This window comes from Primulina tabacum, chromosome 4, assembly GCF_025594145.1.
Source record: "Primulina tabacum isolate GXHZ01 chromosome 4, ASM2559414v2, whole genome shotgun sequence".
In the NCBI taxonomy this organism is placed as follows: Eukaryota; Viridiplantae; Streptophyta; class Magnoliopsida; order Lamiales; family Gesneriaceae; genus Primulina; species Primulina tabacum.
The window spans coordinates 3,218,459-3,231,082 of record NC_134553.1 but is presented as its reverse complement, the minus strand read 5'-3'; the positions used below and the strand labels follow the sequence as shown (position 1 = coordinate 3,231,082).

The following is a 12,624-nucleotide window of genomic DNA, read 5'->3' as shown; positions in this document are numbered from 1 at the left end:
CCGGCTTAAAGCTGTCACGAGTTTAGCAAACCAACATCGAGGTGCCTGTCGCAGACCATACAGTGACTTGCGCAAACGACAGACCAAGTTGGAGTCAGTAGATTGAAAACCTGGTGGAAGTTTCATATACATTTGCCAGGAAAGTTCTGACTGTCACCATTTTTGCCACTGGAGCAAAGGTCTCGTTATAGTCTATTCCCTCGACTTGATGATTACCAAAGACAACTAATTTGGCCTTTAATCTTTCAATGCTGCCATCAGAGTGATATTTGATTATGTACACCCATTTACTGCCCAGAGCTTTCTTTCCAGGAGGTAATGGTTCCATAGTCCAAGTTCCATTATCCTCTAAAGCACGAATTTCTTGTTGCATAGCATTACACCAGCCGATGTCCTTAACAACTTCCTTAAAAGACCGTGGCTCAATCCCTGCAGTTACAGCTGCAAGAAAATTCTGGTGTTTCACAGTAAATTTGTCACAACCAACATAATCGGCTATAGGAAACGGCGTACCTGAGGGAGTTTGAGATGGCTGAGTAGGATGGGAAAGGGATGGACATTTGGTGATAACAGTGTTCGGGACAAAGTCGCGTAAGATGACCGATGGGAGTTTATCCCGAAAGCCACGACCCAGTCGTTCCTCTCCCGAGCCGGCGGGAGATGTATCCGGAGAGGAAGTCTCCACTTTTGGCGTTCCACTAAGGGTACCCTCGTGCATCGTCCCATGTTCGTCCATATCAATAATAAACTCGTCAGTGGAAGGGACTGGACCGTCAACAGGGGCGAGATTTGTGCCTTTGTCAATCAAAAATGGAAATACCTTTTCGAAGAATTTGACGTCTCTAGATACGAAGAATTCCTTTTTCTCAAGGTCAAATAAACTCCAACCCTTTTTACCAAACGGATATCCCACAAAAACACATTTACGGCTTCGAGTAGCGAATTTGTCACCCTTAGCTCGTTGATTATGTGCAAAAGCTAAACATCCAATTATGCGAAGTTCGCTGAAAGAAGGAGCACAACCAAAGAGAATTTCATAAGGAGTTTTGTTGAGAAGAACGCTAGAAGGAGTTCGATTTATTAAGTGTGCAGCAGCCAAAATACATTCCCCCCAAAAGGAAATAGGCAAGCCTCCTTGAAAGTGTAATGCACAAGCAACATTCAAAATGTGTTTATGTTTTCTTTCCATCCTGCCATTTTGTTGAGGGATACCCACACAGGAGGTTTGAAATAATATTCCATTTGCCACAAAGTATTCTTTCATGCAGACAAACTCTGTGCCATTGTCACTCCGTACAATTTTCAACTTTTGAGAGAATTGACGATCAATCATCGCAATAAAAGACATAAACATCTTAAATACCTCTCGGTTATCAATTAATAAATAAACCCATACGGCACGAGAATAATCATCCACTAAAGTCAAAAAATAACGGGCACCACAAGAGGATATTTCATCGTATGGACCCCATAAGTCACAATGTATTAACTCAAAAATCCGAGTTGACTTATTTTCACTTGATGAAAAACTATTTCTAGAATGTTTGGCACGATGACAGACGTCACAGCCGGTATCTAAATTGCCCCTAGATTCATGTAAAAAAGGAAGCAACTTCACTATTTTCTCGGAAGGATGACCCAAACGATGATGCCATAGCTCCAAGGTCTTCGAACCAACATCCACAGCCGCAACCATTTGCACATTTAATTAAAGTCCATCCCTTTTCTCACCCGTGCCAATCATCTCCCTCGAACGCTGGTCCTGTATGGCACATGAGTTAGAATCGAACTGAACACAACAATCTATATCATCAATCAGTTGTGAGACCGAAATTAAATTGCATTGTAAATTAGGAACATAAAGGACATTTTGGAGCAGTATGGTGTCCGTTAGTTGCACGGCACCCTCTTCAGTGGCAGCCAGTGTCTGACCATCTGGAAGACGCACGGGACATGAAGAAACTGCTTTAATATTCAATAAACATGATTCGTTACCGGTAACGTGATGAGAGCAGCCTGTATCAATTATCCAATCAGCCATACCCAACTTACCCTGCAATCTGTTAGAAGAAGGAGAAAGAGAACCAAACGCGGCCGAGAATGCCGCCCATTGTTCGGCAGAGAAACTTGGAAAGGGTTGTGTAGCAGGGGCGTGGCTCAAGGTGGCAGGAGATGTACTGTGAGGAATTGTGGGTGTAGCAGTATTAGCACGAACGCCATTACGACCATGACCTGTCGAATTTCTTGTTGAAGAAGCTGACGGCTTCCCTTTCAAAGTTCCTTTTCCCTCAAGGGTAGAACCATATTTTTCCAAGTACCAATCTGGAGTGCCATGTATGTCGAAGCAGGTTGTAATATCATGACCCGATTTGTGGCATTGAGAACAATTCAAGGCTGCCTTCGTCGTTTTATCGAGGCGTGGTTTGGATCGAGGCTCCATTCTCACAGCAAAACCAACTGCATCGGGTTTCTCTTCGGTGATGCGTGTGATCCCCCGAACCCGCTCATCTTGAGCGATTTGTTGGAATGCCCGATTCAACGTAGGAAGAGGATCCTGTGACAAGAGAGTCGATCACAATTGTGCATAATAATCAGAACATAGGCCAAGAAGAAATTGATGCAACCTGTCATCATCACGTCGTTGGCTGTGTTGCTTACCGACCTGACACGTACATTTACCGCACTTGCAAGAAATCAAAGGCTCATGTTTATCAAGTTCATCCCATAAAACGTTCAATTTACTGAAGTAAACAGCAACAGGCATAACTTTTGTTTGCTCACAACGATTAATATCGCCCTTAAGTTGGTGAATACGCGGACCATTCACAACCGAGAATCTTTCATGTAAATCATCCCATAAGCGTTTTGCATTATCGTAATTCGAGAGCATAGAACGTACCTCGGGGTCAATCGTATTCATGAGCCATGAAACAAGCATGCACTGAATCGTTACCCAATCATCATTCGTACAGGGAGGAACAATATCTGTGATTGTGCCGTTAAGAAAGCCGAATTTGCGCCGAGAGGAAAGAGCAACGCGAATAGCATGAGACCAATCATCAAAGTCATCGAGTTTCAGACGGATGGGAGTAATGAAATCGCCAGGGCGATCTTGTGGCCCTAAGTAAAATGGCGAGCTAGAATCGATTTTTGCAGGCGGCGGTGGAGGGGTGGCGGCAGCCATATTGCCGAAAAAATTTGGATTTAATTTGGCTCTGATACCATGTTATTTTTAGATAATTTGTGTTGTTTTTCTTATTCATTATTATCAATATTTATACAGGTTAGAAAGCCAAAAAATCCTATCAAATATATGCCACTCATATATCTAGCCTAAATATCCGTAACAGACCGCCCTTCTGTCTTCGGACCAAGAATCGTATTCTAGTCCCATTTTCACTGGCTTGCTTATTTTATTTTTTGCTTTGGAAACTGATCGATCATATTTAAAATATATTCATAATTTACAGGTTATTGAATCCAATGGTATATTTGTTTGTCTTTCCCCTATTCGAATTCTCTATCATGTTTTAACAATTTTTAGCAGAATAATCTGAAAATTGTGATCATAATCTGTTGGTATGCAGATATAAATACCACTATACAATAAAGTGGATTTCTGGTATGTTTCAGGTACTCTTTCGTTTGCTACTATACATATCAGACCTCGATTTGATTTTGTTCTTACGTACACGATACTCATATTGTCAATAATATATTTATGTCGTTTAATGCCTATAATTCTGGTACTAGCAATTTCGCTAACATCCCCTTGGCAGGAGTAGTATATTTTTTGGTAGGAAAATAATTATAAAATAACCTTCAAAATTACATATATTTCTAAATTCGCCTAGCTTATTAATTATTTTGTATTTTTGTGATGGTTTGAGCTGGCATATAACTTTTGTTACGAAAATAGCGATATTTTGAGGGGAAAAGGGCGACAAAGGAATCGAGAAGACTTGTGGGGGATGGCCTTAGCACATGACTTCATCATGAGATTTTTGCACGCGCCTCCTCGCTTCTATTAATTACTATTACATATTTTCACAAAACATTTTTGCTTTTTCTATTTTCTAATATTTAATGTTTCTTATTTTAGTACATTTTTTTTTATTAAAGAAACATAGTTATATAAACCCAAAAAAAAAAACATCAATTGTAATGGAAAATTTCACGAGATTCAATTAAGAAAAAAAAATTGTATCCGAATATTACTTAATAACATATTCCAAAATACTCGATCGGATGAGGAAAAAGTAAAATTATGAAATCAAAAATAATTGTAGAGTTTATTGATAGAAAATTACTATAATTCTGAAAATGTTATTATACTATTCTTTTCAAAAAGTTATACAAATAAAAATTTTGTATTAGTTTTTAAAAACTTGAAAATTTACTCCTATATTTAGGAAGGTGTATTCAATATAGGAGATTTATTGATTTTTAATTATTTTTATAGATTTTAAAAGTTTAGAGGTATTCAATTAAGACTTTTGCATACTCTATAGAAGTCTAGTGGTATTCAAAATAAACTTTAATAGGGTTTTAAAAAATCAAGTGATATTCAACATTGACTTTTAAAAACATTATAAAAATCTAGAGGTATTCAAATTTTCAATAGACTTTTAATAACTTCATGGAATTCATTAACATACAAACATTAAAGCCTGAGGTACAACTATAAATTGTCAAAAATTGTATTAGGTTCATCCCAAATATTTGGATGGATTTTTAAAACTTATAACTCATACATAAGCTATTTATTTATCTCTATGTCGCTTCACATCACATATCTTTTTATCTTCTCTCCTTTTATCTGTCTCTATCACTATCTCAATGTGTCTCTATATATATTTTCATATTTCCTTTCAAATTTTTTATTTTTTTGTTGATTGTTCATTTAATAATTTTTTATTAATATCATAGGAAATTTTGAATTATAGAATTGATTTTGTGATTTTTAATTTATGATTTAATAATTTTTTATTAATATCATAGGAAATTTTGAATTATAGAATTGATTTTGTGATTTTTAATTTATGATTTATACAAATTAATGTAAGATTCGATAATAATAAAATATTATCCAAAAATATGCGCTTAATTCTTAATAATTGAATAGCCTTGCAACAACCATGATTTTTTAAATTCTTTTTAGCATTTTCGATTAATATGTAAGCTATGATATTTTTATACAAAATTGTATCCACACAATGATAATGATATCTTTTCACATGTATATTATCAAGTCAAAAACAAGGTTACAGATTAATCAATTGATGTATTTTTAAAGATTTACAAACATGCATACAAACCCACATATATACACATGTAAAGATTAAATTATTTAACTTTTAAATAAGTAAATTTATTTATCAATATAAGTATTGAAAAACTATTTCAAACCGAATATGTTATATATGTCAATTAATTATTGGTTCAAAAAAATTAATAAAAAATAATATGTTATACTTAAATACAAAATTTATAAAATTCTATCTAAAAAAATCACAAAAGTCTATAAAAATCTTGCAAAAAAGTCCACATGATTCTACATAAATCTGTTTATAAATAAACATGTGAGATCATGTAAAACATATTACAATTAATAGTTACACGCCTTCCATGTCTGGTACATTACTTGGACATGATTACAATTAATAGTTGCAAGACATCAGCATTGAGTAACCGGGAAGCCATGTTCACTAAGGTTGAAGAATTTGTAGAAATAGAAATGTTCTAATTATATATATATATATATATCGTACCGAACAAATAATGTACGACAGATTCGTTTGATAAAATGTTATTATAGATAATCAAACCTAAAATCATTCTTTAAATATTCACCTATTTCATTAAGTCGAAAATTAATATATCATTAATCTACAGCAAAACTATTGAGAATTCATGTATTTACGAGAATATAATAATAATAATAATAATAATAATAACAAATATTTATTGTGGAAGAATCTAACAGCAGTCCCGGGCGCATGCCTACTCCCACCTCGCCTGCTTTCCCATGACATCATCATTTTGATTTCTATTTTGTAGTTGGAAATGTGAAACTTATTAAACTCAAAATGATTACTTGAACATCTCCATTTTCAAATATTATATCGATTATTAAGTTATTTAATTGAAGCAATGTTTGATCGTGTTTTTTAATATCAGATTTCAAATTAATAAATTTGCAAAAAATATTTCATCTGATTTTAGATGCGATGGATTATTAGCAAGATCAGGTTACTTAAGTCAATCTTTGGTATTTAAATATGATTTACGTAAAATAATTATGTATTTAAATATTTTTATTTTATTTAATTTTTTGAAATGTTTTTGGTACTTCTATTAAAATTTAATTTTTATGTATATATTTTATTGTTTCTGGGTATAGTTTTGATGCAGAGGCTTAGATTCAGAACAAAACCTCCAACGCTGCTTTATCTGATTGCTCCACTCTTATTCTGAGATGGACCGGGCCAGCCCATTTTGAGTAGCCCACTTCTCGTAGGGTATCCATGGCCCACGATTTTCATACTGGCCCTATTCCCATGCCGTTTAAAGATAATTTTTCTTATTTTAAAGAAAATAAAGAAGATAATTTTTCTTGCTTGGGATCCCTTTGGGTAGTTGGGTTGCTTTGCATGTGCATGGGGGAATGTGATTTTAAAAGATAATACTTCGCAGGGTTACCTTTCTACCCCTCGTTTCAGTCCTCAAAAGCCAACCATTTTTCTCCCATCTCTACCGCTGCTCTGCAACACAATTTAAAAATTATAACCAGCAAATTTTGAAAAATCCAATTCATATCATGGAGCATTTTTTCAAAGATTACAAGGAATTTTCGTCGGCGAATGATGAAACAGTCACTAAGTTCTACTACAATAATGGTATTAATTTCACGGTGGATGATATACTGGATTTTCCAAAGGAGAAGGAAATGATGACCAACGCGTTTGCCGACAGTTTAAAGGTCAATTCAGGCCACACCTCCGCCATTACGGCGGTTGACAGCTGCAACCCATCGCTTTCCGGCGGCGTTGACGGGCAGTTTATTGACAGCGATAGAATCGATGAGTCACAGTTCTCTGAAAATGAACTGTGTGTACCAGTAAGTGCGCACTGTCTTGATTCGATTTGCCGCATTTTTAATTTTCATTTTCATTTTTGCCGGCACTAATTTCGTCTCATATATCTCAACAGTCTGATGATTTAGCGGAGCTGGAATGGCTTTCGAATTTCGTGGAGGAATCATACTCAACCGAAGACCTCCACCTGTTCATCCCTCTCACCGTAATCGCCGAGAAAAACTCCCCCTCCGAAAGTTCTTCCTCCGCCAATTCCACCCAGCACTCGCCTCTAATTTTCCCCACCGACGTCATAATCCCCACCAAAGAACGTAGCAAACGCTCAAGAGCAGCCCCCCGCGACTTGTCCACTCGCCTCCTCCATCTCTCGCCGCCTTCAGAACCCAAAACGGCAAAAAAATGCCTCCACTGCGCATCGGAGAAGACCCCACAGTGGAGAATAGGCCCAATGGGCCCAAAAACTTTGTGTAATGCATGTGGAGTCAGATTCAAGTTGGGTCGCCTTGTACCCGAATATCGACCCGCCGCCAGCCCGACCTTTCTTTCCTCCAAGCATTCGAATTCGCACCGGAAAGTTTTGGAGCTCCGAAGGCAAATACAGCTTCAGCAACATAAATCAGTCGACAACGTATCCGACGGTTGTGACTTGTGATGGTTTGTTGATTCAGTCCTCGTAATAACGTGTACGGCCCAGATACAAGGCAATGAATGGAGGGAGACGAATATAATGAATGCCTATTCTCAATTCAATTTTGATTTTGAATGTCATCTCTGTGAAAATTTAATAAGAACTAAGTCTATCGACGCACGCGTTACGTGCTTGTATAATATTTTTTACAATTCATTTGGTTATATTTAAATGAGGATCAAAATATAATTATAAGAAATAGTGAAAGACTACACCGTAATTTTGATATATAAATTAAAAAATAAATGAAAAATAAAAGAATAAAAAAATGATCTCAATAAAAATTGAACCTACAACTTAAACTCTCTATCCACTGAACTTGCATAGAATTTTAACATTTTATATATATATATATATATATATAATTATTAAAACAAACCATGATACTAAAGTTAGTTACTCTAGGTGTCTCAAACTTAATAAAATACCAGAGATTAAAAAAAAAAAACTCATTAAAATTTATCTTTGTCAACAATGATTCCCGTTTCGCTTCTTGCGATCATCCTCGAAAGTCGGACAGATAGACGCACCGGGAAGGTGACAAAGAAGCGATGATAAGTTTGAAAAGTAGTTTGCAATCATTGAAATGCGTGCGAGGGCTTCGTGCACCGACGAAGGTAGTGTGGTGTCCATAATTTCCTTCAATTTTGGGAATTTGCACATGGAGGGCAACATGCTATCGTTATTCTAATCAATTGCTAATTAACAAATAAAGTAAATATTTATTAGTTTAACATGGATTACAGCGAATAATTGACCTATAAACATTGTGCAGATTAAAATAACGGGGCAGCAAAACATAATTCGGACTTGTTACGATATGACTTTGAACAAATGCGATGAATAATGTGCTTCCAAGTACAATGCATGTGCCCATAATAGCTCTCGAAAGTGCATGAATTTGACTTACTATATATATGCACGTGGAGTGGGGAAGAGGGGCGGCACATGCAGTTATTTGATGTGCATGCACTCTGTTTTCTCTTAAATATTTCTCAGTATTTGGTTAGACTATATACGTGTGTCCCATGTTATTTGGTGATCATGCCATGATTTGCCTGTCACCTCTGAATGAAACTTAATTTCAATTCAAGATTTTCTCCTTGGTTGATGATGGCAGGCGCAATCTCTTTATTCTGGACGGCCCGGGTTGTGTTTTTTTTTTTTACCCTGTGCTAGGTATCTATTGGCTATCGGATCGAGCCACGAAGGACTCTCAATGATTACACACAATATTATAGAACATAGAAACGCAGAATGACCATGGTGTGTACGTGCAAAATTAAATTCATGGCTCCTAACTTACACATTTTATATTTTGGTTATGTTATAAGTCAATTTAAAGTTTTAATACACTAAGTAATATTTTTTTTCCAATTTTAGTAATATTTAATCGGAATGATAACATGGAGCCGGAAAATGTTTGTGTGACATCGGAAAATGGTGAAATGTAAGATGTCACGTCATCAATTTGGTGAAAATGACTGAATTGTTAATTGATAGATGACAATAACAAAAATGAAAATTTATAAGTTAAATGATAAAAACACGCCCGACTATAGTGTTTTGGGAGCACATACTAATATTCAGTGTACATAAAATATTTATATTTCTAGTTGGTGTAAATATTATTATATCCCTAAAAAATATTGAAAAATTTCGAGACGTACGATTCAATAATATGCGAGACATACCTCCTCGTATTGTGCGTACTTTGCTAAATAATTTGCCACGTTAGATAGTTATTGCTAACTTAGTTAATCAGCTGCTCATACATAATCGAGTTGGCAAAAAATTGCTGTGAGACGGTCTCACGGATCGTATTTTGCGAGACAGATATCTTATTTGGGTCTTCCATAAAAAATTATTACTTTTTATGCTAAGAGTATTACTTTTTATTGTTATCGGTAGAGTTGACATGTCTCACAGATAAAAATTCGTGAGACCGTCTCACAAGAGACCTACTCAATCGAGTTAACTTATACTCGACCGAGAACAAATTTTTTCATATCTTAATATCATTAGATGATATGTGTTCATGGTGACATGAAAGTTAACCTTGCAATATTATTAAGAATAAAACAAATACAAGTATATTCATATGTAGGATTTTTTCAATTGTAATTCATAATATATCCTACATAACGAAAAATATATTTTTCCATATATATATATATATATATATAAATTATGGAATATATTAATAAAATATGTTTTGAGTCCTATATAAATTTATTAGGAAGTCAATTTAATTAGAACATATTTTTATGGTGGGTGATATGGGCTTTGTTCAGTCCAATCTGTGGCCCAATGTAAAATAGGACTGGACTCGGACATATAACAACCGTTAACCGCCACGATCCACCACTCCTCCGGCGGTTACTCTCGAATTTTAAAAAATCCCTCCTCCCTTTCCTCACCACCATTCTTATATATCTTATCAGAACCCAATTCATTCTCAAATTTCCTATTCTCTTTACCTATCCACTTAACTTTTAAATTAAGAATTCAGATACAATGAAGCCTAGCAAAATGGAAACTTTCTTGGGGTTTCCCTTCGCTGTCTTGATAGTTCTGTCTATCGTCGGTTCTGCTCCTGCCACGGTGGCCGAGGAGTTCAAAGTGGGCGAAGATCAGGGCTGGCGGCAGCCTGCCGCCAATGAAACTGATATGTACTCCAGATGGGCTGCAACTAAGAGATTCCACGTCGGAGATTCACTCCGTAAGTTTATATGTTACGCATGATTTCATCTTCTCGATTGTTTCTCTGCAAAGTAAACAATAATGGATGATACAGGGGTAATCCATGATTTTTTCGAGCACGAAACAGAATTCTATTAAACATTTATGCTCTAAATTTAACCTTTTCATGTGATCTTGCTCGAATACCTGAATTTTTGCGTTGACTAGTACAGAAAGCCATACGTAGCTTCCATGTGTAAATAAACAATTCATTCATGCATGGTCTCATTTATAACTTGTTTCTTTGCTACCAGCATTGCGTATGATATTAAAAAAATTCAATAATGAATACAGGGATGCACAATGGGGAGATTTTCCGTAACTCCGTATCATATAGGATGAATTATATATGATACATTAATAAATATTTGCAATAAAATAATATGTAATTACAGAAAATGTTTCGCTTCGTTTCTTGAGTGCAGGTTTTGAGTACAAGAGCGATACAGTTCAGATAGTAGACAAGTGGGGATATTATCACTGCAACTCAACTCGTCCAATTTCGGTCTTCAATGATGGGCACACCCTGATCAATCTGGATCGATCTGGCCCACTTTACATTGTGAGTGCCGACCCGGATCACTGCAAAAGCGGGCAAAGAATGATCGTAGAAGTGATATCAGTGAACTCGAGATCTCCTAGGCAGCCGTCCATGGATGCTTCTCCAGCAGCGTCGCCATATTCGAGCGCGGGAACATTCTCAGTTGTGACAGAAGTCGTTTTCTTCTATGTTGTTTTTGTCGCGGTTTCTGTCATTTAAAGTTTGAAAGATAAGTGCTATGTTTAGGCTTATAATAGTTTCGATTTGTGTTTCCAGGCTCCAGGTTTTTTTATGTTCTTATCATTGTATGTTTATTTTGGGATTACTCATTCCTGTTTATGTGTAGGATTTTACAATGGTTTGTTGTCGGAATTTTAATTTGTAACTGTAATTTTTATGTTGTATTCATTTGATAGGAAAATTCTATGGTGGCTTTGAATGATCCGAGTAGTTTTTAAAATCTGTCTTGAATTGTTTATTCATCATGTGTTTATAGACTTTTTTATTTTTATTTTCGAACACAGGGTGCCAACTAATCTGCCAGAGGTGAGGCCACTGGGCTGAACCAGGTTCTGAAGCACTCATCATTTGCTTCTTCTGCTGGGGGAAACAGCCATGACCCCTTTCCAGATTCCTGAAATAGACGAAAATATTTAGGCTGAAATCAAAATGGATCGGAGGTCCATGTTAAGCTCAAGTCATATGTTTGTATTTGTTCAAAGTAAGAAAAAAGATGATGAAAACCGAACCCCAAATAAAGATTTAAACAGCGAAAAGATGTGGATTCAGTTAATACCTGGATAACGAGAATTCTTACGTACCTTATGGAAGGGAAATAGCAGGCAGAATGGCCCTTGTTGAGCAAATATAATCTTTATACAAATGCTTCGCCTTTTACGGACCAGGATCACATCCCTACAGTAGGGGATATAGGGGATATTGTGCCACAAATTTTTTTTTTTTTAAACTTTTATATATATTTTTTAATTAATTTTTTTTTCATTTTTTTGGATTTTTTGTTTTAATCTATTTTTTTTACTTTCACTCAAAATTTTCATTTTTAAATATTTTTTAGATATATTAAAACAAAAAATCCAAAAAAATGATTTAAAAAAATTAAAAATATATATAAAAAAGATTTTTTAAAAAAAATTTGTGCCACAACATCCTGTACTTTGGGGATGCCACAGTAGAGGATCCTGGTCCGATGAGGTATGAGAGGCCTTGCATAAATCATAGGATTCTATCAAATTTAAATTTTGGTTATTTTGAGGAGAATGAGACAATTTAAGAAAATGATGTTTTTAGGTAGTATATTAATGTTTGGTTTTTATCTAATAACTTAGATTTTTTTGTTTTGATTTTTTATCTTAACACACTAAATTTATTAAATATTGTCTAATTCTAACTGATATTCTCTTACATGACTCATGTAGCAAGAATAAAACTTATATTATACACATTCAAATCTATCTAAGCAAAAATAAAAAAGAAACGACAAGTTTTTTTTGCTCATTTTAATACATTGGATGTCGTTTTGCTTTATTTTTTCTTTT

At 35.1% G+C, this 12,624-nt stretch overlaps 3 protein-coding genes across 3 annotated transcripts; 2 read left to right on the top strand and 1 right to left on the bottom strand.

The window, feature by feature from the left end:
• Positions 1 to 1,708: 1,708 nt before the first annotated feature.
• Positions 1,709 to 3,184, bottom strand: LOC142541332 (uncharacterized). Its single transcript, XM_075647881.1, has 2 exons — positions 2,663 to 3,184; positions 1,709 to 2,554 (listed from the first exon to the last, which is right to left on the bottom strand). Exons 1-2 carry the CDS (start codon positions 3,182 to 3,184, stop codon positions 1,709 to 1,711), a joined length of 1,368 nt encoding a protein of 455 aa, XP_075503996.1.
• A 3,468-nt stretch (positions 3,185 to 6,652) lies between these two features.
• LOC142541431 (GATA transcription factor 9-like) lies at positions 6,653 to 7,881 on the top strand. The gene is made up of 2 exons (XM_075647965.1): positions 6,653 to 7,120; positions 7,213 to 7,881. Exons 1-2 carry the CDS (start codon positions 6,821 to 6,823, stop codon positions 7,747 to 7,749), a joined length of 837 nt encoding a protein of 278 aa, XP_075504080.1. The 5' UTR covers positions 6,653 to 6,820; the 3' UTR covers positions 7,750 to 7,881.
• Positions 7,882 to 10,234: 2,353 nt separating this feature from the next.
• LOC142541430 (early nodulin-like protein 7) lies at positions 10,235 to 11,528 on the top strand. Its single transcript, XM_075647964.1, has 2 exons — positions 10,235 to 10,507; positions 10,953 to 11,528. The coding sequence occupies exons 1-2, from the start codon at positions 10,303 to 10,305 to the stop codon at positions 11,285 to 11,287; spliced, it is 540 nt and encodes a 179-aa protein (XP_075504079.1). The 5' UTR covers positions 10,235 to 10,302; the 3' UTR covers positions 11,288 to 11,528.
• The last annotated feature ends 1,096 nt before the right edge of the window (positions 11,529 to 12,624 follow it).